This window comes from Lissotriton helveticus, chromosome 12 (genome assembly GCF_964261635.1).
Source record: "Lissotriton helveticus chromosome 12, aLisHel1.1, whole genome shotgun sequence".
Taxonomy (NCBI): domain Eukaryota; kingdom Metazoa; phylum Chordata; class Amphibia; order Caudata; family Salamandridae; genus Lissotriton; species Lissotriton helveticus.
The window spans coordinates 451,869,401-451,893,277 of NC_136073.1; the positions used below are offsets into that span (position 1 = coordinate 451,869,401).

Below are 23,877 nucleotides of genomic sequence, written 5' to 3' on the forward strand. Positions count from 1 at the left end.
AGCAGGAGGAAAGTAGTGTGTCGGTAGCAGGTGGGCGGTTCTGAGTGACCGCGTACTAGCATCCCATTGGAGAGGGAAAGTAGAGCGTTTGTGGCAGGTGGGCGGGGCTCTAGGGTCTGGAGTCGGAGAACGGTAGCGGCTGCGGCGAAAGTTGTAGGGATAACTGGGTAGGCTTTGGCAGGGAACCTGGACGGGAGACAGCGCGAGGAGACCACCATGAGCGCCTGAGCCGGCCCGGGGGACGTGCCCCGCCACCCCCAATGACCACCGCCGAGCGAGGTGGCAGCGAAGAGCTGGACTTCAGGCTTCTCTTCGGGGAGGAGGCTGCACAGGCGCCACAGGGCAGCGCAGGTGAGTTAAGGGGTGTCCGATTACCAGTACCCGAATCCAGAGGCGACGGGGTTCTGTTACGGTGTTTGACAGAACTGGTGTCCACCGTACTAGTGTCACCAGGACCTTCTGTACGGTCCTGGACGTCATGGGATGTCCCTCCCCCGACACAAGTGGCTCCTCCCCTTGTCATGTCGGTCTTCGAGGTGTTAGGAAGCGGAGATGCTTTATTGAGGCAATTGTGGGCTGTATTGGGCGTTTCGGGACTTGATGGGATGCTCAAGAACTATACGAGGACTTAGTAGAGAGCAAGGCTCTTTCTGTGTTTTTGTACTCTCTGATATAAACTATTTGTGAATTTAAGAGTGTGGTTAGAAGGCTTTATTAGGACGGTTACTACTGAAGGGAGAAAAGGGGCTATTCAGTGGGCAGAGTGCAAAACACATTTCGAAGTGTGATATTGAGTGTAGTGGGGAGGAGAGGGCTCTAAGAAATAGTATTCTGTAACAATCTTGTCGTTTTATCTACACATAATTTGTTATGAAATATAACACTGCTCTTAAATGAACAATTCTTGACCGATCCAATATGTTTGGCCATGTCAAGGCTGACTTTTTGTTATTATTTATTTTTGTTGCAAACAACGTGTATGCGTAGAAGTAATACAAAGTGAAGTCTTCTGTCTTTTACAGCTGATGTGCACGTTTTTTTAACAAAGTTACAGGTGTTTTGCAGAAATAAAAAAAAGTGAAATGATAAAAGACATGAAAACAGAGAATGACCTACTAGTGGACTAATTTCTAGGCATAGGGTGCATGTGGGCAAGAGCAAATGCTGTAATTCACAATGTGAGTCAGTGGGTGAAATGGGCTGACCCATTGCCACATGCTATATATATAGGCTGTGGTGGGTGGAAGCAAAATGCAAATTGCACTTGAATAGACCGAAAGATTTAAAAGATCTTACCCCAAAAAATCGTGTGTGTGTGTGTGTATATAATATATATATTTTTTTTTAGAACATTAACCTGACAAGAGGCTAAATGTGTGTCTAGGCCAGTTTTAAAAACCATTGCAAGTCAAGCTGTGGGAAATGCTGTCGGTTGCAGTCGAAATCCCGGTTGGTTTATGTGACGACCACAGACGCCTGTGTGGGCAGCCATGGGGCCACAGATTTTAGTGCAGGTTGGTTCATTGGGAATAATGACGTTTATGTATGATAATCAAAGACTCCAGCCAGTGACAAAAACCAGTGTATTGTTATTTGAAAAATGGATTGCATATAGCTGCAAAATGTGTAAAACTATTCAGCATCTAAGATAAAGCAAGGGATTTCAAAATATATATTATTAGTAGGACACAGTCAGACTCTAATTTTATGTTTACATTAAAAGGGCCTATTTCAGAACTTAACTGGTAACATTACAGTATCTCTAAAATAGAATACTTTTTTGTCACCGTGAAGATACAGATTGTTCCTTCAAGTAAAGCCTATACTGGCTCCAAAGCAGCATTAAGATAAGTACAGGAGACCTTCATCCTCTCTACCCCCTTTTTCAGCCAGAGGCAACTCAGGTTTGGCATTATTTAATAGGAGAGGTTATTTTCAGCAAAATATATTGGAAATGTTTTTGTCAAATTAAATGAACTAAGGGTCGTTGCTCCCACTAGATCCTATTCACTTTGAAATTTGGTGTTATTTGGAGGATAATGAAATGTCTTGTTTGTTAAGGACGTTTTGTGAATTTGGTGATTTTATTTTAAGGATGTTAGGAGGGTGTGTTGCTTCATTGTAAGGGTGGGCATGGAAAGAGGAGTACAATGATTCTGTAAGGACTCAATTACAAGCTTAATGGGGTTCTTAATGGATTCATTGCTTTGTTGGAGGTTGGTGACGTTAACATGGATACAGGTTTTTTTTTAAGTTCGAGGGTTACGAGAAGTACAAACGTTTGTGTTGGTGAAGTACTTTATTGCGATTTAGAAGGGTGTAGTGCCTGTGGCAGAGTAAAGTATCGTGTGTTTCTCAGTTTCACATGTTTGTAGTAGATGAGCATTTGTTTTGGTGTCACGAGTCTTCTAGCCAATCTTTGGGATGGTAAGACACCCGAACCATACCTTATTTTGGCAGATCATTTTTAATACTTGAGGTGTTCAGGCTAGGAGTCTTTCTGGAAAGGAGGAGCCCTCTTATGTCCCTGATTCTACAGAAGTGTAAACTTTTCATCTTGAAAGCTATTTCTATCCGTGCTAGAGAGTTCCGTGACGCGAAGGTCCCAGGATGAAATGTAAATAGAGCGTTGCTGTTTCTATTCTGCAGAAGCCGTACTTTGAAAAAGATAACCACACTGCTGTCCTTTGAACTGTTTATGTGAACTGTTAAATCACTTACACGTTCACTCACAAACGCTTTCACAGTTTTTAGTATTCATACAAAAGAAGACACTTTTTTATCTTATGGTTAAATAGGATGAAATAGAAATTATATAGTTCTAAGCACATGACTGCAACATGTATGTGCAAATTATTGTAGGCTTTGTGGTTTTCTTGAATGGGAGAGGCTCTGTCTGTCTTCCAATCGACGCAAAGGGTCAGATAGCTTCACTGTGAATAATGGCATTCTGTTCTTTAATAAAGAGCACACCCACAGATGAAGTTGGACCCTTCAGTACCAGGGACTACGATGCCAATGCGTTCTTTTTGACACGTTTTTGTATTGTATATTGGCAAGAGTCTGGCAGCCCCCTCCCCCGCCCCCCAACAAAACAAGCTCCTACCAAGATTACATGCTGATAGCCAACTCTAGACATATTTTAGCGTTTGCTTTAGTAGGTTTGTGGACAGGCAGCGAAAGTAGGACAACGAATAGCACTGAAGTCGGCGTGAAGTGTTTTTTTTCTATTCAGACGTGCATTCAATGCCCCCCCCACACCTTTTTTTAAAAATATTTTTTTAGATGATTTGTAAATAGATCTGTTAGACTGCAGGTAAACTTCTTTTTCTGGTGAATATGGTATCTGAATATGTTCAAATGTTTCTAGTGTGGGGCGCAGAAATATTGTACTATAATAAACGGTATAGGCAAGATATTAAGGTGCGTTGTTTGTGTGTGTTTACCGAGGTATGTGAATGTTTACTGTCTTTTGTGTGTACCTACATATTGTTGTGGACTTAGGCATTTTGTGCGCTTTATAGCTTTCGGACGAGAGATTGCATCTGTTGCTTTTGGTTCAAGGGAGTTTTTAAATGTACCATAGTGCGTTAGTAAACAAAACTTGCACACACGATTTCTCGCCTTTGCACTACTGTACCATATAAACAGTGATCACAAAGATATGAGTGCTTGGTGCTGATGTTAGCAAACTTACTATATGAATTTGAAGGCAGATATCTAACTTAGAAACTGTCTGTTTATTAATTCTGAAGATATTTATTATTGTAAATTTTATTTTTCAGCATTACTATTGCTCCTCAAAATCAGCAAAGACATTTATTATTATAGGTCGGCAATTGGGTGATGAGATTTGTATAGTGCAGCACTGGCAAGTGAACCTTCACATGGTGGCTGGCAAGTGAAGTGACGGTATGGAGATTAGAACAAGCATTGGTAAATGTGTTAGGTTTCGCCTACGTGATTAATAATAATAAGCTGTTTTTTTCTAAGTTGTAGTTTTACAATATAAGTTACAGAAAATCTGTTAAAGTGTTATTACTTGTTTATGTACAAAAAGGTAATATATTGTGCTGTTACTAGGGGTATAGTGCGGGCAAGAAATAGCAACATTTTGAAACATAAAAGAGGAAAATATTGTAATTAATGTAATAGAAATATTGTGTTTGGAGGGGTTCTGACATTTGGGCCCGGTGTCACTGCACCTTTTAAATCATGCCTTAGTGCCTGCAAGATAACTGCATTTGTGACTGCCTGTTTAGTAGTAAAATATTGCAATATTTGGTGTTTAGAGGAGTTACTAGAGCTTTGGGCCCCAGTGTCGCTGCACCTGCTGCTCCATTAAAACCGTGACCCTAGTGCATGCAAGGTAACTACACTCCTGACTGCCCATTTAGTGGTTAAATATAGCAGTATTTAGTGTTTAGAGGAGTTCTGCCAACTTTTGTCCCGGCTGCCACTGCACCTGCAGCACCATTCAAATCATGATCCTATTGCCAGCTAGATAAATGCACTGGTGACCGTCTTGTTTAGTAGTAACATTCAGCAATATTCTGGGTTTATTGGGGTCCATAGAGCTTTTGACGCTCGTGCCACTGCACTTGCTGCACCATTCAACTCATGAGCTTGTTGTTTGCAAGGTAACTACACTTGTGGCTGCCTGTTTAGTAGTAAGATCTAGCACAACTCTTGTATATTACCTTTATTTTTAAAATGCAGTGTTCATTACGTTTTGAATTTGATCATAATGCTGAATAGATTGCGTTGAAAAAAATCAATCTGATAATGCCTACAAAGTGCAAAGAAAGGTACTGAGGCATGAATAGGAAATGCCACAAATGTTCTAAGGCTAGTTCATCTGCTTTACACAACTAAGTAATAAAAAACAAGCATTCCAGACTACTGTTAGACGCTGTCTGCCTTTTCCGTGGGAAAAGATCATATCTAGACTGTGAATGGGACATAAACAGTGTGAACAGCTTTAGTAGAAGTATCATAAATGCGTGCAGCCATGGGAATTCACAAAAAAAAAGTTCCACTCAAAAGTAAATTAACATAGTAATTCGGCATTGGGAAATGATGAGAGCCCCCTTTTAAGATATATTAACCCCTTCCCTGCGGCGGCTATTCCGCCGCAGTGATAAGGGGGCGGGGTGGCCGCGCGGCGGCCGCATGCTGTTGACGGAACCGCTCCGTCACCAGCCGCGGTTGCGCTGTGCTTATGACGGAGCGGTTCCGTCACGGCCCCGTCCGCTCAATGGAACGCTCAGCGCAGGCGCGCAATCCGTGCCACGCAGGCGCTCCGAGCGGGCCGTGACGGAACCACTCCGTCATCAGCACAGCTCGACCGCAGCTGATGACGGAGTCGTTCCGTCACCCGCAGGGGAGGGGTTAAATACAAGAGATTTCACCTACTCAGCGCAAGCGTTGTGCAGGGGAAACCTAAAAATGGGTATTTCGCAATATGAATGCATTTCCTAGCCTTCGCACCTGAAGGTGGATTGCCATTCATCTTACAATTTACATCCTGATTTCGAAATGTGAAGAGAATTTTTGTTGGCTATCTAGAGATGTAGGATGCATTTTTAAATTGGGGGTGGGGGTATTTTTATGAGTTTTCCGTGGGACACTTTGTGTCAGGGGCTATTCAGAGTTTCTTAGTCGTTCAGATAGTGCTGCCAGATTGTTGGTGATATTTGCCATACTAGCAATGCCTATTGGTCTGAAGGGCTTCAGTCGACTTCCCCCACTAATCTCTCTCTGGGTACTTGTGGGCTGGGGCTGCTGGCAGGGTCACTCAGTCCTTTTCAAAGTATCTTGCTCTTACTTTACTCCTCCCAAGGCAATGTGAGCTGGGCAGGCCTCATTTGTATTTTACAATGCCATCTCTGGCTCCACTCTCTTCCTAATCATGTATTTTACAGTGCCATCTTTAATTCTTCTCTCTTCCTAACAGTTCCATTGTGTGAAAGCTAGCCATAATGTGGAGTTAGGTGCAAAAGCTCTCATTTAATCTCATTCCGTTCACAGAACACAGCAGGAGCAGCAACGCCCCAAGCACAACCGAAGACATAATCAAAGCCCCACCTGGTTTGTTATTTAAGGGACAGTGATAGTGATCTGGTAGTAACACAAAATTTTGTAATCTCAAGAAAAAGTAAACAAAAATATGTATGGAATCTCATCATCAAATTTAGCAATAGTTTAGTTCTATTGTCATGTGAGGCCTTCCATGACCTGCAGCCCTTTTTAACTGTAAACAATAAATATTGCAGTTTTAGGTCATGTGTGGTTAATAATGGTTACGTATATTATGCTGCATTCTGCATTTCTTACGTTTTTAAGCTCAAGAAGTCACAGGTGTTACCATTACCAAATTTGTTGGTACATAGTTTACCTACCTTGGAAGGATAGAAAGCAGTCTTGCATGGTTTCAAACTGTCTTCTGACATGAACATTTCTTCAACAAGCATTCAACTTACTGTTTTATTAATCATTCTACTTTGTGCACATGATCTACAATTTTGTGTGTGTATATATATATATATATATATATATATATATATATATATATAATAATAATTTGGCTGTTTTTATGTCTTTTTAAACTGCACGAGCACTATTTACACACCATTTAACCCGCCATGGAATTTTTGTATGTTATTGCCTGACTCGATGTTGTACATTGTAAGATGGCCGCCGATGAGGCAGAATCTAGTCCTCTTTCTATGATGTGGAGGAGGTGGGGATAAAATGGTGTTTCCTACTACAATCAGGTTGACACTGACGAAGCCCTAGTGGTGAAACGCGTTTGTCGAGGGAGCAGGGGGTCTGCCAAATAAAATTCTTTTCTGGACAAAAGACTTTGGAGTGCCGTCTATCTTTCGCTTTAAATAAACGAATTGTGACGAATATATATATATATATATATATATATATATATATATATATATATATATATATATATATTTATGTGTGTGTAAGATGTGTATATATACACAATCTCACGAAGACTCCGCTCGCATTTCCTTGCTACCAGTGTCAGTAACATGTGTGTATGTGTGTGTATATGTATATATATAATGATAATCATATGTCTGTTTGACCGACAATGTATACATTTACTATTAGGAGGTAAGAAGATCACACTGAGGCCTCTCTATCCTCTAATTATAAATAGACATTACAACCTTGAAACATTATATTTGTTTTAAAAATATACAAGAACATGGTCAAATGTTTATAAATAATAATACAAATGATTGTGTTTTTGAAACGATCAATAAAGTTTTGTTGAAAATAGGAACATGTGAAGACTGTATAGTATCTCTTTTATGTTTGTTGCACTGCCGTCGGAATGACGTTACATTTAAGGAAGCAAAATTCGAAAAATGGGTCATGTGACAAAGAATGAAAGTTTGAAACACGTCTGTTTCTGTTGCTTGAATAAACTGTGTTAAAAGAAAACTGCGTTGGTGTGGCTGTTTCCTGTTATCTGCGACATTTATATATGTGTGTGTGTTCAAGCAATACTACCCTATTGGGTTTAGAGTGAAGAATAAATTATGCAAAAAAAGGAAGTAGGAAACTCTGGGTAGTTCACAAGTTTTCGGTGGAGAGCCGCTCCTTTATATGAAACACTCTAAAACTATTCTGGGTGCTCCCTTATGTCTGAACAAAGCTATAGGGCCAATTACGATGGCGGGCAGATCGCCCCCGCCGGGCCGGCGGTGTTCACTGCCGGCCCGGCGGGGACGATCCGCCCGCCAGGCGGGGACGATCCGCCCGCCATCGTCACTGCAAAGACCCCCCGCCACATTATGAATGCTGGGGGGTCCGCGGCGGATGGAAACACCGTCTGCCGCTTTTCCGTCGGTCGACGAGGCGACCGGCGGAAAAAGGGGTTTAATATGGTGGCGGTGTCTAGAAGACACCGTCATCCATATTACAATGCAGGTTGTGATCAGCCTTTCCATGGCGGCTTTGCCGCCATGGAAAGGCTGGTGGTTCCTGCTGTTGGGGGCCCGTTGCGGGCCCCCAGGGTGTTGGAAGGGTGGTGGGTACCTATGGTACCCCCTGCTTTTACATGTACAATGTGGCAGGCACCGCACGGAATTTCAATGGTTTTGTACAAGTGTCCAACTAACTATAACACCTTTAAAACCTATGGTTTTTTCAGTGAATTTCAAAGTTTTTGTAAATGACAATTTTTAAATGTATTAATTCTTATATTTATTTTTTTGATACTGATTTACTAATTTTTTTAAAACTATTTATTTTTAGATATTTTATTTAAATTACATTATAATTACATTATACATTACAAAATATACTTTCTCAGAATGAATTACTTTAGTTTAAATACTTTGCAAATAGGCAATAGAGTTTTAAGTACAGTAGTTACAGTTGTTTCCAGAGGAAATAGTGAAGGCAAAACAATGCAGCCGGGATATAGCATTGTGCACAAACGTTGTCGCAAAGACAGGCTTTGCACTGTTTTTCCCTTTTGAAACCACAAGACATGATACCGTGTGCAAACGGCATTTCATTACCCGGTGGTTTCGCGTCCCGGACACAGCTCTTCAAGTGAATCCGTCAGTGGGATTGCCTCGCATTCCGAGCCGAAGAAGTAACTTTATTCAGAAACTGAGGACATGTGTCAAACTCGGACAGTCCAGCTCATTGATTTTCTGCGTTTTCTCACTCCCCCCGTTTGCCATCAATCTCCGTTCCCTTCCCCTGGTGGTATTTAGACCGACTGCATCTGCAAGACTCTTCAAAAGCCATATATTCCGGCTGTGACAGAAGGCAGCAAAGAGGCCAAAGGAGTCTGTTCTCCAAGTATTTCTCCATCTGGGCCCACTGTCCGACTCATGGCATCTGTCTATTTTTTCTCTCTTGCTCAATGAACTGCTTCTGTTTCCGACTCTCGCTTCCTATGGCTGACCATTCAGATAAATCGTCACTTGTCTTCAAGAGCTTCCCAGCGACTTGTTGACGTCGGCCGTTACAAGCCAGCGCAATCTACCTCCATATAACCTACCCCATGACCTATGGCCCTCAGTGTGTTTTGTTTTGCGACTGTTTCCGGAAACCCTGGAAGAGGCCACAGGCCAGGCTGTAGCCTACACTTCGCACCTCATCTCTATGATACAGGCTGTTGCAAATGCCATCCCTCCTGACAGGCAGCTGAAGGCCCCCACACCCTCGCCTTTTTGACCCAGAGTAAGCGCATTACTTCCAAGTTCGTTTTTAGCAAAGAATTTGACCTTAACTTTTATCGGTGGAATGGGTAAAAAACACGAGATTCCAGTTTCCACCCTTATGCTCTACCAATATCATTGCCAATTAGGGGCATTCGGGTAGCACTTACTATCCCTACTTTGTCCAAGGCTCCTGGTAGTCTCCTTACTAACTTTGAGCCCAGAGGTCTTGAAGTCAGTGGCAAAAAGAGAGGAACAGAAAATAAATAGGACTCCAGGCTACTCATTGCGACGTGTGCGTAACTGTCGGAAGGTAAAGTCATTGGGGAGAACTACTGTTACTGTACCTCTAGGTTTTTCACCGAGAAGGTGAATAAGCATTGGCATAACCCATAGGCCTTGCCTTTGGGACCTTATAAGTGTTTAGCTATGCAACAGTTAATGTTGTTACACCTAGGATATTGTGCTAGATATCTAAACACTTATAAGGTCCCAAAGGCGAGACCTATCTGCTATGCTAAAGCTTGTTTGACGTGCCTATATCGTTGGCTTTGGTTGACGAGTCTAAATGAAATTTTATAAGAAAGGTGCACTGGTGATTCTTGTTGTGCATGGAAAGGTTCGGGGTGATCTGTCAAGTAGGGGACGAGAAAAAGCGAGGTCTAAAAAGTGTTTTTCCAATGTTAATTTCCTTGGAGATTTTTAGACACGACTACAGCCTGGACTGCAGGACCGAGTTACCAGATTTGGCAGAAAGGTAGCTCTTGGTCCAGAAATACCCCTTTTTGTTGTTTGGTGTAAACCCGTTATGGAGATATTAAATGGAATGGGATCACCACATTCCCGGGGTTAAATATTTATGAAAAAAACTAGAGGCCGTATAGGACCCACGTGGTCTACCCCTTTCTGGGCAGGCCCTGACAAATAAAGGAGGGGGCCGCACAGCCCGCTCCTAGCTTCATGCAGGACCCTGGGGACCGCCACCCCACCCTCACCCCCTCAGGCCTGCTTCTGCTGTGTCCTGGGGTGCCCACCCTGGGAAATAGGTGTCTGAGCAGACGCAAACGCTGCTCTCAACAAGCGAGAGCTGTAAAACCGTTCCTGCTTGCTGAGAGTGGATTTTTCATCTGTTTCCCTGCCTACTGTCAAGCGGGCAAGGAAGCAGACAAAAGGATTGCTCTCTCGGACTGGGCGCTGCATGTTTAGCAGTTTCCTATCGGCCGACCCAAAAAGGTGGACCACAGGGGCCATGGTGGGGTGGGGGGTGGGAAGGAGGCAGAAACGAGCAGAAAGAGGTAAAATAAAGGTCAGAAAACTGCGAGCAAGAGAGCACTACAGCAGAGGGCAGTGCCGGCTACTTTCGCCCATTGTGGCTTTATCGTGCAATACTCGGAAATGGCTATTACCTTTTAATTCACGACGGATTCAATTACAGCTAGAAACATTATTTAATATTACAGTTTGTACTGCCCTTGCTGTTTCTGGTGCATGGAATTCACTGTGATTCCTTTAACTATTGATTAATAATGATACATTTGATCGGCGTGCCTCACTAGTAGACATATTCACCCGGACTGGGTTGGAATTATCACCAGTCGTGGGGGACGATACACTCTTTCCATTTGGAGACAGCCCTGAAGATTTGGAGTGCATTCCACTCCAATGAAACACGTGTCGGCTGGCGCAATAAATCTTATTGCTGCACTTACCAACTGTCCCTCGTTGATGTTATATAATCAGGATCAAAGACTTTTTCATTGAAAATTGTACCAAGTTTGTGTGTGCTCAGGTTTTTCTCCTCACAAAGGTCAGAAATGAGCAGGAGGCAGAATACAGGTAAAAAGTGAGCAGTATCTTTTATGTTCCTGTAGGAATTCAGTTAGTCATTGTGGCAGGTTCTTGTATCACCCCCTTATATTTACATTTTGGAATTAGCCCTGAAGACAGACCTGCGGGGCAGATGATTTAACTAAACCCACCCGGGCCTAGCAGACAAAGATTGAGGTGGGAGGCAGGGTGGGCCGAAGAGGAGCTGTGCAACTTATTACACCATAAGGCATGGGCAATGTATAGGGCTAATCAATGTAGACTATATGAAGTTGGCACAAAAATAGGGAAGCTGCTAGCGCGGCTGGCCAAAAAGGAGGAAGGCAAACGGTGGATTGCTCGAGGGAGAGTTAGAGATGAGGGCCCTAAGTGCAAGCCTTTGTGACATACTTGGAGGACCTCTATCGGGCTAGGGGTGGACCCACCCATGAGACCTGGAGAACTTCATAAGCATCATACTGGCTCCTAGACTGCAGGGGTAGATCAGCGAATCCATTGTTGAGGACTTGGCAGAGCAGGAATTGACTGAGGCTATAGGTCAGATAAAAAGTCGAAATACTCCAAGTCCCAGCAGTTTGCCCCACCCCCCATCCCCCGCTTTGTTTAAATGCGCAAAATCACACTCTGGTCACTGCTCAGCGGGGCCCAGCATGAGGATGTTTTATCATCGGACCTCCAAAGAGCAACAATAGTCTTGATTCATAAACGGGGAAAGGCCAGAGAGGAATCTGCCTCCTATTGGACCATATCACTTATTAACCTGGAAACCAAAATATTGGCGAAGGTCCTCGCCAACCGCCTCCTGCAGGTAGTTTACACTCTGGTGGTCTCAGATCAGTCAGGCTACCTACCCTAGAGAGCCGCCAGACACCATCTCCATAGATTGGCAGGCTGCCTTGCGAGCTGCGACCGGATAGCAGAGCCAGTGCTTTCCCTTTCTCTTGTTGCCAAAAAGGCATTTGATTTCCTTGAATGGCTCTATCTTATGGCAATATTGTGAAGTATTAGGATTGGCAGAATATTTATGTCCTGGGTGGGCTTATTACATAAGAACCATGTGGCCAAAGTCACATTGAACTGGGCCTTCTCCAGGGAATTCCCCCTGCCAAAGTCACATTGAACTGGGCCTTCTCCAGGGAATTCCCCCTGGGCAGGGGACCCCAACAAGGGTACTCGCTCTGGCATGCTGGTTGCGAACAGATGCCCTACTTCTCACAATTTAATCTAGGACGCAGATTGGGACGATGTCGTATCCCTTTATGCAGATGACATTCTGCTGTCTTTAGCAGACCTGGATGAATCGGTGTCCAAGGTGTCAATTCTGGAGGTGTTTGGCTTATTCTCAAGGCTGAGCATTAACTGGCACAAATCTATTGCATTCCCGCACTTGAGGGGACGGCAGGCCAGGGGTGCAACCAAGGCGGTTCAAACATCTGGGAATATTTGTTAGACAATATTGAGACCTGTTTTCTGGCATAAAAAATTGGGGAAATCATGGATTTATATAAAATCGAGCGGAGAAGTGGAAGAAGCTGCTACTATCCCTGTTGGGCACAGCAGCCCTCTATAAAATTATTACATCCTGAAATGTCTCTACATCCTACAAAATGGCCTGTTCAAGGTTCCCAGGGAGTTCTTTTGACCGTGGCACATGTCGTATGGAACTTGCTGTGGAGTCGTGGGACACCGAGGATTGCCTGGACGTTCCTCACAACAAGAACCCTCGGTGGTGGCCAACATGTGGGCAGTGGAGACGAAGGGCTATGTCTTATGATTGTACGATAGAAAGGGGTTGACTCTGTTGGTGAAGCCCACGTTGGTGGTGCTCAAGATCTGGCACAAAGCCACTAGAGCCCAGTTGGAAAGGACGACTAACATTAAAGAGCCTGCTATGGCCCTTCGAAGTATTTCAAGCTCCTAGTTATCTAATAAGCCTAGCGAATTTCACTAATGTGGTAAATGCAGCATCTGTCCTCTTACTGTAGACAGAGTGGTGGCGTTCCAGTGTAATAAGTTAAAAGTTTTATATTCGGGACTTCATCAGTTGTGGCACTAAGTATGTCATATACATCATTATTTGCCATAGTTCCCTTGTTTATGTTGGCTGTTCAATCGGATGTTATAGAGGAAAACATTCAAGAACGTATTTGGGCAATCTGGGAAAGAGAAAATACATATCCTCTTGCCCTGCATTACAATACTACACATCCCAACCTTGAGGATATTAGAATTAAATGTCATATCATTGAAATTGCTAATACCTGGCCAAGAGGATGGGATAGAATGGCCATTCACTGCAAACAAGAGGTAAAATGGCTCATTAGATTAGGAGCAGTAGATAGGTGCTTGAACATTAACAGGGAGCTGTGAAATATTTGGTTACAAACTAATGGTTTGTGATGGTTATAGAAACAACAAAGTCTCTATTTTATGTGTGTTGTCCGAAATGTTTACAGACCTTAGGGTTTGGCATTTCTATAAATGTGATAATTTCAGAGATTTTAAAACCTTTTAAGTTGTTTGTGAACATCACATCTATTGTACCTTACCATCTTCAAGTTTGAATATATTCTATGATTCTAACAAATATGTTCGAGGTGCTAACTGACATACATTAAAATGTGATGGGCTTTCCTTAATGATTTATTAACGTCTTCTGTAGAGTAACACATTTTTCCCCTCACTTTTTTCCACTAGTTATTTCTACTTGTGGTTAGTTGTATAGTTCCAATATGGTGGGTTAGTTTTCCATCTCATGTGTTTTTTTTAAATGTTTTTAAGCAAAGTAATAGTAGTACACTCAATTTTACTCTTAGACTTAAGACCTGCATGGCAGTGGTTGCTGACACCCGTGATGAGTGCTGAATACTCTTTGACCTGTGATACATCTGGTTGTGGACTCAGATGTCTGTGATTGTTTCTTTTCCTTAGTTGCTGCTATTTGGGAAGTTCTAATATGGCGGCTCCATTTCTCCATTTCTTTATGTGGTTTTGTAATTGTTGCCTATCCCCTTTCTTTGTTGCTAAAATTCAGTATAAACCAAGAAATCTGAACACCCTTAGCATGACTGGTTGATTCGAGATCCGTCCGGTTGTTCATCCCTGCATCCGTGGTTAGTGTTGGACCAAATTGATTACTTGTAATATGGTTGGTAGCGGATATATCTACACTGTGTGACTTAGTTCTAATACTCAGCGGTGTATCTTTAAATCGTGTTGGGACGATTTACTTTATCTCACTAATCTATTGCTTTGGTGCTCAACATATCACTTAGTATTTATTTTAACAACAATTAGATGGATTTGGTGCTTGTTAAATCATTACATTTTTGCTCTTGGGATGAGTGGTTTCGTTTTGACAAAACAGGTGCCATGCTTGAGCGTTGTTTCCTTTGTTTTTTTTCGTTTTTTTGTGTTGAAATTTTTTAATTAGCGTTTCATAAATATAGTACAATAAGGATATAATAATATAGCAGGTTCTACAACATTTTGCAATACATAAATATTGATAAATACAGTTAATAATAGAAAAACGAATACATCAAAGTACATAGAATAGTATATATATGAGACTATTTGAGATAAAACGTACTTTAATAAGTAGAACTAAGACAGTCACCATTAAATATTGAAGATGAAATTACTAAAGTATCAAGCCAGTGTAGTGTAAAAAACATTAAAGTGTGAAGTTATTAAGTTATTGATTTTGCTAAATCATTAAATTACACATTTAAATAAATGCATCTTAATTTCGAAAAAGATAATGTACGGCTATGAATACAATAACTCAAGTATAAATGCAACATAAATAATGTAAAGATTACATTTGGGACCAAAATAATAAAAGACATCTAAATAGGTTATATTTACTGGCTGAGTAGAACTAGTCTACCGGTCTATGATCCTATGATCTATGTAAATGTCATAACTATTCTAATTAGGGAAAGAGAGAGAAAATAATTAATTATTAAATTTGCTGAAACATCGAAATTAAATTAAGTAGTGGAAGTAATTGTAGAGACCTCCTCTATATATAGGAAAGGATCCCACGCCTGCAAAAACAACTGTTTGTTTGGTCTTTTTTTTTTATAAACAAATTTTGATTTTACAAAAAGCGCCAGCCAATCATCAAGATCACATGAAAAGAGGAACATATGCAGTGATCTGGACAACCCAAAGGTCAAGTACATGCAGACTCGAAAGGACAACTTTTGTAGCATCCCATGCGAGACTAAACCATGCCCCCCAACCACTTCCCCCAAGCCCTTCGATACTTCTTGGGGCAGCCATGCGCTGCATACATTGTTTTCTCCTATGTGGCGCACCAATCAACCTGGCCCATTTCCCACAGTGGGAGGGTCAGGACATTTCCAGACAGATGCTATATCCCTCTTAGCCACCACCATCGCTGTAGTGTAAAATAATTATTAATTTTTGGACCCTTACAACCCGTATATGATGCCCAAGATCGCATGTTTCGGGTCATGCGGGATCTCCTACCTCAGTGAGTTCCTCCTCAATGTCTCCCCAGAATCTCGCCAAGCGTGGGCACGACCATACCATATGGAAAAAGTCTGCTGGCTCATGACCACACCTCGCGCAGGCGGGGTCGGTTGGAGCCCCGCAGGATGTAGGTGTGCCGGTGTCAGATAGGCGGCATGTAAGAAATAGAGCTGTGTCATATGCAATCTGGTGGATGCAGTGACGGTCCTGGGTGCCATAAGGGCATCACGCCAGTCTTCCTCCTCCAAGGTGACCACCCCCTCCTCCCATTGAGTCCGCAGCCGATCAAGTGATGTAGGGGTATTGTTAATGAGTGTCTGGTAAATGCGGGAGATGATTCCCCCCCCCCCCCATCCACCCCCCCAGCATGATTTGTGCTTCAGGCGGGCACTGATCCTGGAGTTGTGTACCGGTCGTGAGGTGCACTTGAAGTGCGTGGCGCAGCTGTAAATATCTGTAAAAATGCAAGCGATGTAGGGAATATCTAGCTTGAAGGAGCACATGTGATTACCCACCCAAACGTTGCCCAACTGTGAAATACTTATTACGTCCCAAGACCGGAAGCCCTGTAGCCCATTTACTTCCCTGAGCCAGGTACCCTGCCACAAGGGTGTGCACTGGGTCAGTGTGCGGGTCCATTTGGTGCGGCACAGCGCAGCCCGCCAGGCCAGGAACACAGAACGCGTCACTTCCGGCAGACGAGACTGGACAGGTACCCCATCCATCATCGACTGGCGGTTGGACAAGCCCAATTCACTGAGTTCCAGCCTGTAGGCCAGATCAGACCATCCTCCGTTAAACCAGTCGTGCAGTGAGAGCAAACGCGTAGCCATGTACTATAGATATAAATGGGTAATCCCTCGACCCCCATCAAAGGAAGGGATCCGATAGACGCCTAGTGCCAATCGGGACCTGCCCTTCCCCCAAAGGAATTTGGAAGCCAGGCTATCAAGCTCCGGGAACCACACACTCGGAAAATTAAGGGGGGTATTTTGAAGCATGTAGAGGAATCTGAGAAGAATCATCATCTTAAAAAGCGCGACTCTTCCCATGGGGTTCAGAGGCAGTGGTTGCCATTTTGCCAGGTCTGACCTAGCCCGCTTCACCAGGGGAGTGACATTGAGAGCCCAGCTGAGTTCAGGGAGTAAAGTCACCCATATCCCGAAGTACTTGTATGATTGATGGCGGAGCGGTATGGTGGACTGCCACTCGAAGCATTCTCTGGATATGTGGAGGGGGACCAAGACCGACTTATCAGGATTAAGCCAGAGGCTTGTTTGAAAGATCGGGGGATCCAGAGGCAGTGGGGGCCCGAACTCGCGGGATCCGCCACATAAATCAGGAAGTCGTCCGCGTAGAGGGCGATTTTTGTCTGCTTCTGAATTGGGCCACTCCCAGCCCCGCACCTGTCCGCTAGAGCGTATCAGGACCGCCAGGGGCTCCATCACCAGGGCAAAGAACAGGGGAGAGAGGGCAGCCCTGCCTTGTTCCCCTGCAGATCGGGAAGGGTTCTGATAGAACCCTGTTCACCAGGACATGTACCCTCTGATGAGCGTACAGTACGCGGACGAGACCACGAAAGCGGGGTCCAAAACCCATCTCCACCAGACAGTCATCCAAAACCCCCCAATCTACTGAATCAAAGGCTTTCTCAAAATCTACCAGGAGGAGTGTGAGGTAGGGAGTGATTAAATTACGGTGGGCCAGGACTGAGTGAAGGATCCGCAGGCCATGTCGGGTAACCCGCATTGGTCTGGATGGACCAGCGTGTGTAAATGAGGTTTAAGGCGCTGAGCAAGTATTGTAGTGTACAATTTTAGCTCTGTGTTAATAAGTGAGATGGGGCGGTAGTCCGCTCACCGAGGCGAGGGTGGCTGGGATTTAGGAAGGACCACAATGGTGGCCACGTCGGTCTCTGGCAGAAAGGAACCCTTCTCCACTGCCTCATTAAATAGTGTTGCGTCAAGGTCTCGCAGTACAGGGCATAATATTCTTGGTGGAGGCGGCCCGGACCCGGCGTCTTGCCGGACGAAACAAGGGTGATCGCTTCCCCAATTTCCTCATGGGTGATCGGACGGTCCAGGTCCTCCTGAACAACTGAGTCCAGATGATGGAGTTGACTGTCTTCAATTCGCAACATGTCTGAGAGAGACAGGGAGGGGGTCCGGGCCGTGTATAGTTGGCGATAATACAGACCAAAGGCCTGGGCCATGTCGGCTGAGGAGTTACATACCGAACCGTCCAGATCTATGATTTCGGAAATTATACGGTTCGCTCTGGGGTAGGTGGCCAGTCTGTGGAGGAGGGAACCATTCTTGTCTCCCCATCCGTACACCCTTGCGATGGAGGAGCGCCAGAAGAGTTTAGCCGCTTCCGTCCACAATTGTCGAATCTCTTCACGTATGTGGACAAGGAGCCTTGCTTCTGAGGCGTTGGGGTTCAGGGCGGTGGACTGTTTAAGGCACAAGGCCTGTGCCTCGCGTGAAGTGAGCTGGTCCAGTTGCGCGCGTCGTTGGATTTTGAGTTGGCCCGTGGCGACTCCACGAATCGTGGCCTTGTCAACCTCCCACTGGATACCTGGCAACTACACCGACCCCTCATTGGTCTGGAAATAATGTTGGAGTTCCCGCCCTACCACTTTTCGGAATTCCTTGTCCTGAAGGAACCACTCATTCAGTCTCCATGTCTGGCGCATTGAGGCAGGAGGTGCACCCACAGTGCGCATCATCGGAGAGTGATCAGATATACCCCGTGGGAGGATAGCGACGTCTTGGAGCATAAGGCAGTTTGTCGAGGGAATATGAATGATGTCTATGCGCGCATGTGTGTGATGCGCAGCTGAAGTATGGGTGAATTGCCTAGAACGCGGGTAGATGTACGCCATGCATCACAAAGACCTAGGGATTCAGCCCAATTAGTTAGGCGTTTCGCATGCGCCAGTCTGCCATGGGAAGGGGTCTCAGTCGTGTCCAGAGCCGGGGAAGGGACTGCGTGGAGGACCCCTCCTCATGGCAGCAGGTTCATATACAAGTCCAACAAGAGAGAACAGAAGGAAGACGGCACGTCGCCTCCGGCTGCGGAGCCAGTCCCGGCGGGCAGAGACGGGCACAGGTTGGATTGCTGAAAAGTGTTGGGCTGTGAGAGAGGTCAGTGTCCGGAAGATCAGGAATGGAGGAGGCGTGTGAGTTCCCCCCCTACGGCCCGCCTGGAAGACCGGAGGAGCCGGAGCGTCGCACAACCGGGTGGTCCCCATGTGATTGTCCAGACAGTTGGGAAGGATTCAACGGGAAGTCAGAGCAGGCTCTCCTGTGCCCACGGCGCCTTCTTGAGCGGTCGCGCTGGGGCCTAGGGTCTGGAGACCCGGTACAAGTGGCTTCACCATCCTGCAGGGGAATCTGACCGTTGGGCCGTCTGTTTGGTCTTGAATGTTATATATAACTCTCTCGTGTGAGGCAGTTTGAATCATTGTTACTAACCAATTCTCTTGGGATGGTGGAGATGGGGTTTTCCATTGCCTTTAATATACATATTTTAGCAGCAGTCAATGCGGTATGTACAAGACGACATTTCGGTTTGGAAAGAGTGGTGGAATTTCGCAAATCATGCAATAAAATAGTTGCTTGCGAGAGTGGTAGATGTAAAGGAACAGTGTTATGTAAAACCTGACCTATATAGGACCAATAGGGTTTAACCATAGGGCATATGCTGTGAACTATGTCACAGCCAGAGGTTTTCCACCTCCAGCAATTAGTATGCGGTATAATGCCTGACTTATGTAATTTTATCGGTGACCAATGCCAATCATGAAGTATTTTAAATGAACAGAATTTTAGATGAGCCTCCTGGGCACCTTTATTCAAATTTTCCAGTAAATCCTCCCATTCTTCATAGGAAATCGCTAGACATGATTGCCACTTAGAACAGAGATCACGAGAAAGAAGGTGTGAAAATAGTTGTGTTGTGAGTGTTTTATACAGACCGGAGATAACCCCTTTATGCCTCCCCAAGTGTGAATATAGGATACTATTGGCGAGGTTTGCAGTAGCCAGGGTTTTGGATGTAAAGCCTTAATAAGGGAATTATTGAGTTGAAAATAATTGTCTGTTTGTAGTAAGGGGAGGTTAAACTCATCCACTAATTGCGAAAAAGATTTTATATCTCCATCATGAAGTATCTGATCCAAGATAAGGATACCTGCCGATTTCCATTGGGGCTAGGAGAGAGTTTTCCCTTTAATGCGTATACATGAGTTATTCCATATTGGGACTTTTACATGTAAACGTGGATTAAAGTCCAATATAAGATGTGCCCTGTGCCATGTTTTACGCATTGCAGATAACATAGGATTACGGGGGTCCAGACGGCTTGTGCCTGACCCACACAGGGCTGGAAGACCCAGTTCCATGGACAACCAGTATCTCTCAACATGTAGCCATTGTGGTGTGTTAAAAGTTTTCTTTGAGCATGTATATGAGTTGGGATAATTGTAGTGCAAGTGAATAACGTTCTATTGAGGGAAGACTCAGACCTCCATTAGAGTAATGGGCATCATTTAGTTTGCTCACAGCTAAACAAGGTTTTATGGAATCCCATATAAAAGATTTTATCTTAAGAGTCTACGAGGCGTAGTGTGGATAACTAAATTTGAAGAGGAAGCATTCCGAGGGTATAAAGAAAACGTGGGAGCGTAACCATTTTTACAGCTTGGACCCCACAAAGACAATCTGAATACCTTCCATGTATCGAAGTCCTGTTGCATCTGATTAACCAAGAGGCCTATATTATCTGTGACCATTGCTTCTCTTCCCTTGTTTATAAGAATGCCTAAGTATTTTAAACGAGAGGGTGGCCAATGGAAGGGATAATCTTGTATCGCAGCTTTTGAGGTGCCATCTGATATGGGAAGCTCTTCGTTCTGAAGCAGTAATGGTAAATGTCGGGATCGGTCAGTAATGGTGAGTAAGAGGTCATCTGCGTAGAGATAAAGTTTAGATTCTCCCACCGGAAGGCAACGCCAACAACAGTTGTTGACTGGCGAATTGCTGCTGCTCTGGGTTCAATGGTCAATAGGAATAAAAGAGGTGAAAGGGGACAACCCTGACGAGTTCCTCAGCAGATTGGAAACGTATCAGAAACGAAACATTAACTAGCGCAGTAGGTTGCTCTTATAATAGCTGTAATTTATTGATAAATTGATCCCTCAACCCAAATTCTTCTAAGATTTTAGAAGAGATATTCCCATTCCACTCGATCAAATGCCTTTTCGGCGTCAATCGATTAATGTTAGGGCATCATTGTGAAGGGGTTTGGCAGCATGAAGATTATGAACTAAGGAACGCAGATGGTTTCTAGGAGAGCCCCGGGTATACATTCCACTTGAGTATGATGAATTAGGGAAGTTATAACTCTGCGGAGACAAGAGGCGAAAATACTGGTCAAGATTTTTATGTCACAATTGAGGAGTGAAATAGGACAATAGCTGCTACATAGTAATGGATCTTTCCCCGGTTTAGGCAGAACTGCTATTACTGCTTTATTAGAAAGACATCCCAAAGAGGATGTATGCTCGGCCTCTTGGAATGCAGCATGTAAACAATATACTATTTTGTCACCTGACCAACAATAAAATTGCGCAGGAAAACCATCTTCCCCAGGGGCTATATGGTATGGAAGTTTGACTATAGCTTGTGATATCTCTAGTGCTCTGTCCTCTGCAGAGAGAAGAGGTAATTCCAGACCTGCAAGAAAATATATAATCTTTTCCTGATAAGTGTGGGCTCCCGGGGTATATAAAGATTTATAGTAAGTAGCAAACTCATTAACTGTATCCTGATGACGTGTCAACATGGTCCCCGGATGATTTTAGGGCTGGAATAGCCATGACAACCTCTCTCTGTCGCAATTGTGCCGCTAAAAGTCTACCGGCCTTTTCTCCCGTCTCATAATACCTCCCTTTTATTTTTTGTAGAGCATATTCTGCCTTGGAGGTGAAAAGAAAATTCAGTGCCATACGGGATTTTCGATTTTGTAAAGTAGGTTTTTTAGTATATAAGTGGGTGTAAGATGCAATATCCTGTTCTAATTCCTTTTGGCAATTAGCATTTTTCCTATGAACCTGAGCTGTATCTAGCATAAGTTGCCCCCGAAGAGTAGCTTTAGCAGCAGCCCACATAGTCTTACCAGAGGTCACAGAGCCTTGATTGGAGGAAAGGTAATTGTGAAGGTGATCCTGCAATTGCGTTTTACCTTTAGGTGTTTTGTAGTGTTGAATATTCATCCTCCAACATTTGTGACCTGGTCTGGTTACCCCTGTTTGTATATGTAATAGAACCGGAGAGTGGTCAGACACTGAGTCTTCCAAAATATGAGACTCCTGAACTGATTGGACAATACTTTGAGAGATTAAAAAGTAATCCAACCGGGAAAGAGTTCCATGAGTGGGGGATGTAAATGTGTATTCAGTATCATCTGGGTGTGAAAGACGCCAATGATCTACAAGGCCATTGTACTCAATTATATCATTAATGAGTGCTCGGTCTGCAGCATAATTTTTATCGAGAGGACCTGTCTTATCTAAAATTAGGTCTCTCACCAAATTCCAGTCACCTCCTATGAGATATTGTGAAGCATCAATTTCTGACAGCAAGCGACTCAGATGCAGGAAGAAGGAATTATTTGGTACCGGTTGGAGCATAAACTGATCCCACACAAATGAGTCTCTCCAATACATAATTTAGCAAAGACCTATCAACCGGCCAGATCTTCCCACATTTTTGATACCGTAACTGGAAGGGTTTTTTGAATGAGGATTGCCACACCACATTTTTGATTAGGACCTAAATCCGAGGGTCTCCCTTCGTGTATGCTCCTGTGGAAAACCTTTCCACCCAATCCCTACACATTTTTTTTTTTATTCAAGTGCATCAAGATGTGTCTCTTGAAAAAGGGCCATATCTACTTTTTTTGATTGCAAATAAGAGTACTTTTTTCCTCCTTAATGTAATGTGTTAAACCAAAACTTTATAAATAAATAAACCACGACTATGACAGTACTAGGCCTTTTTTTGTGTTGTTGTTTTAAAAAAAAAAGTTAATGAAGAGTGGAATCCAAAAGAGAAAGAAATAAGTCTGTTATTGAGGAATACGTTCTCTAATGTCCAGTATAAGATTTGTTGACTTACTAGCCAATGAAAAGAAATATGTTGTGTAAAATAAACAGAAATATTTATCGTTCAGATTACAATATGATGGTATATAAGGTTCTTCAGTATTAAAACTTTTAACCGCAGGTCTGTGCTCACTAGACCACCGTTCCGGGGAGGACCTCCACTAAGAGGATAGAACTAAGGCCAGGACTGTTCATAAGAAATGTTATAATCTGGGGAATCCGTTTATACTTGGTGGGGACCAAAGAAAGGAAAGGCCAAACCCTATAAAACATATGAACATCCAAATTTGAGATGTACAGGAAAGTAATCTAAAGAACATTCTGAGGATTTAAACATGTCAAAGGTGTAAATAGGTCAGAACATTTCATTTTAAATATAGCATAAAAGATTTGATTTATAATAGATTACATTCATAACTATAAATAACATTTCATAAATATACTTCTATAAAAACTTTGAGTATAATAAACACATTTCGGATGGCGAGGAATCTTTCAATTAAATAAAAATGAGCAGATAAAAAAATATATTCAATAAATAACATCAATAATAAATAAGTAGTTAATGCAGTAAACGTTTATCCTAGATGGAAATGCAAACAATAGGTACGTAGAAAAATTGATTACAATCAAATTCATAACTAAGAGGTATACTTCCACAAAACCTACTTCTAACTTTGGGAGATGTTAAATGACTTCAATAACTTCTATAGACTAAGAAAGTTTGATTTGGATAAAACTGTTGAAATATCACTTATGAGATCTTATGAATCATGACAGTAAATAGTATATAGGAAATATATCTCTATAGGAATTATAAGTATCTTAAGTAAATTTCAGATCATAAGGTGGTGTATATTAATAATTATATAAACATTTCATTTGAAACTGCCAACAATAGTAAGGATGTAGACATAGAAATAGTATGGACAAAATACTCATCTGATGTATCCAAAGGGGTTGCCTTCCTGTGAATCATGAACATGTCAGTCACATGCTAAAATTGTTATTAACAATAAAAAAAAGATGGCACTAAGGACTACTCTCCATCTGAAGCAGATTTTAAGGGAGAGCAAGATTTATCTCTATGCTGGTCCTGAGTGAAATTAGATACTGTCTGTAAAGCTGAGGTTTTATATTCCTGTGTTCGATTCGACCTCTCAAGCTCTCTGCCAC

General features: G+C 43.1%; 1 protein-coding gene across 1 annotated transcript in view; it reads left to right on the forward strand.

The window, feature by feature from the left end:
- Positions 1-23: 23 nt before the first annotated feature.
- NFATC3 (nuclear factor of activated T cells 3) overlaps positions 24-23,877 on the forward strand; it is a 934,632-nt gene continuing 910,778 nt past the window's right edge. The window contains exon 1 of the mRNA XM_078669777.1: positions 24-351. Coding sequence (XP_078525903.1) covers positions 261-351 — 91 coding nt within the window. The 5' untranslated portion in view covers positions 24-260. The remainder of the gene's footprint in view (positions 352-23,877) is intronic.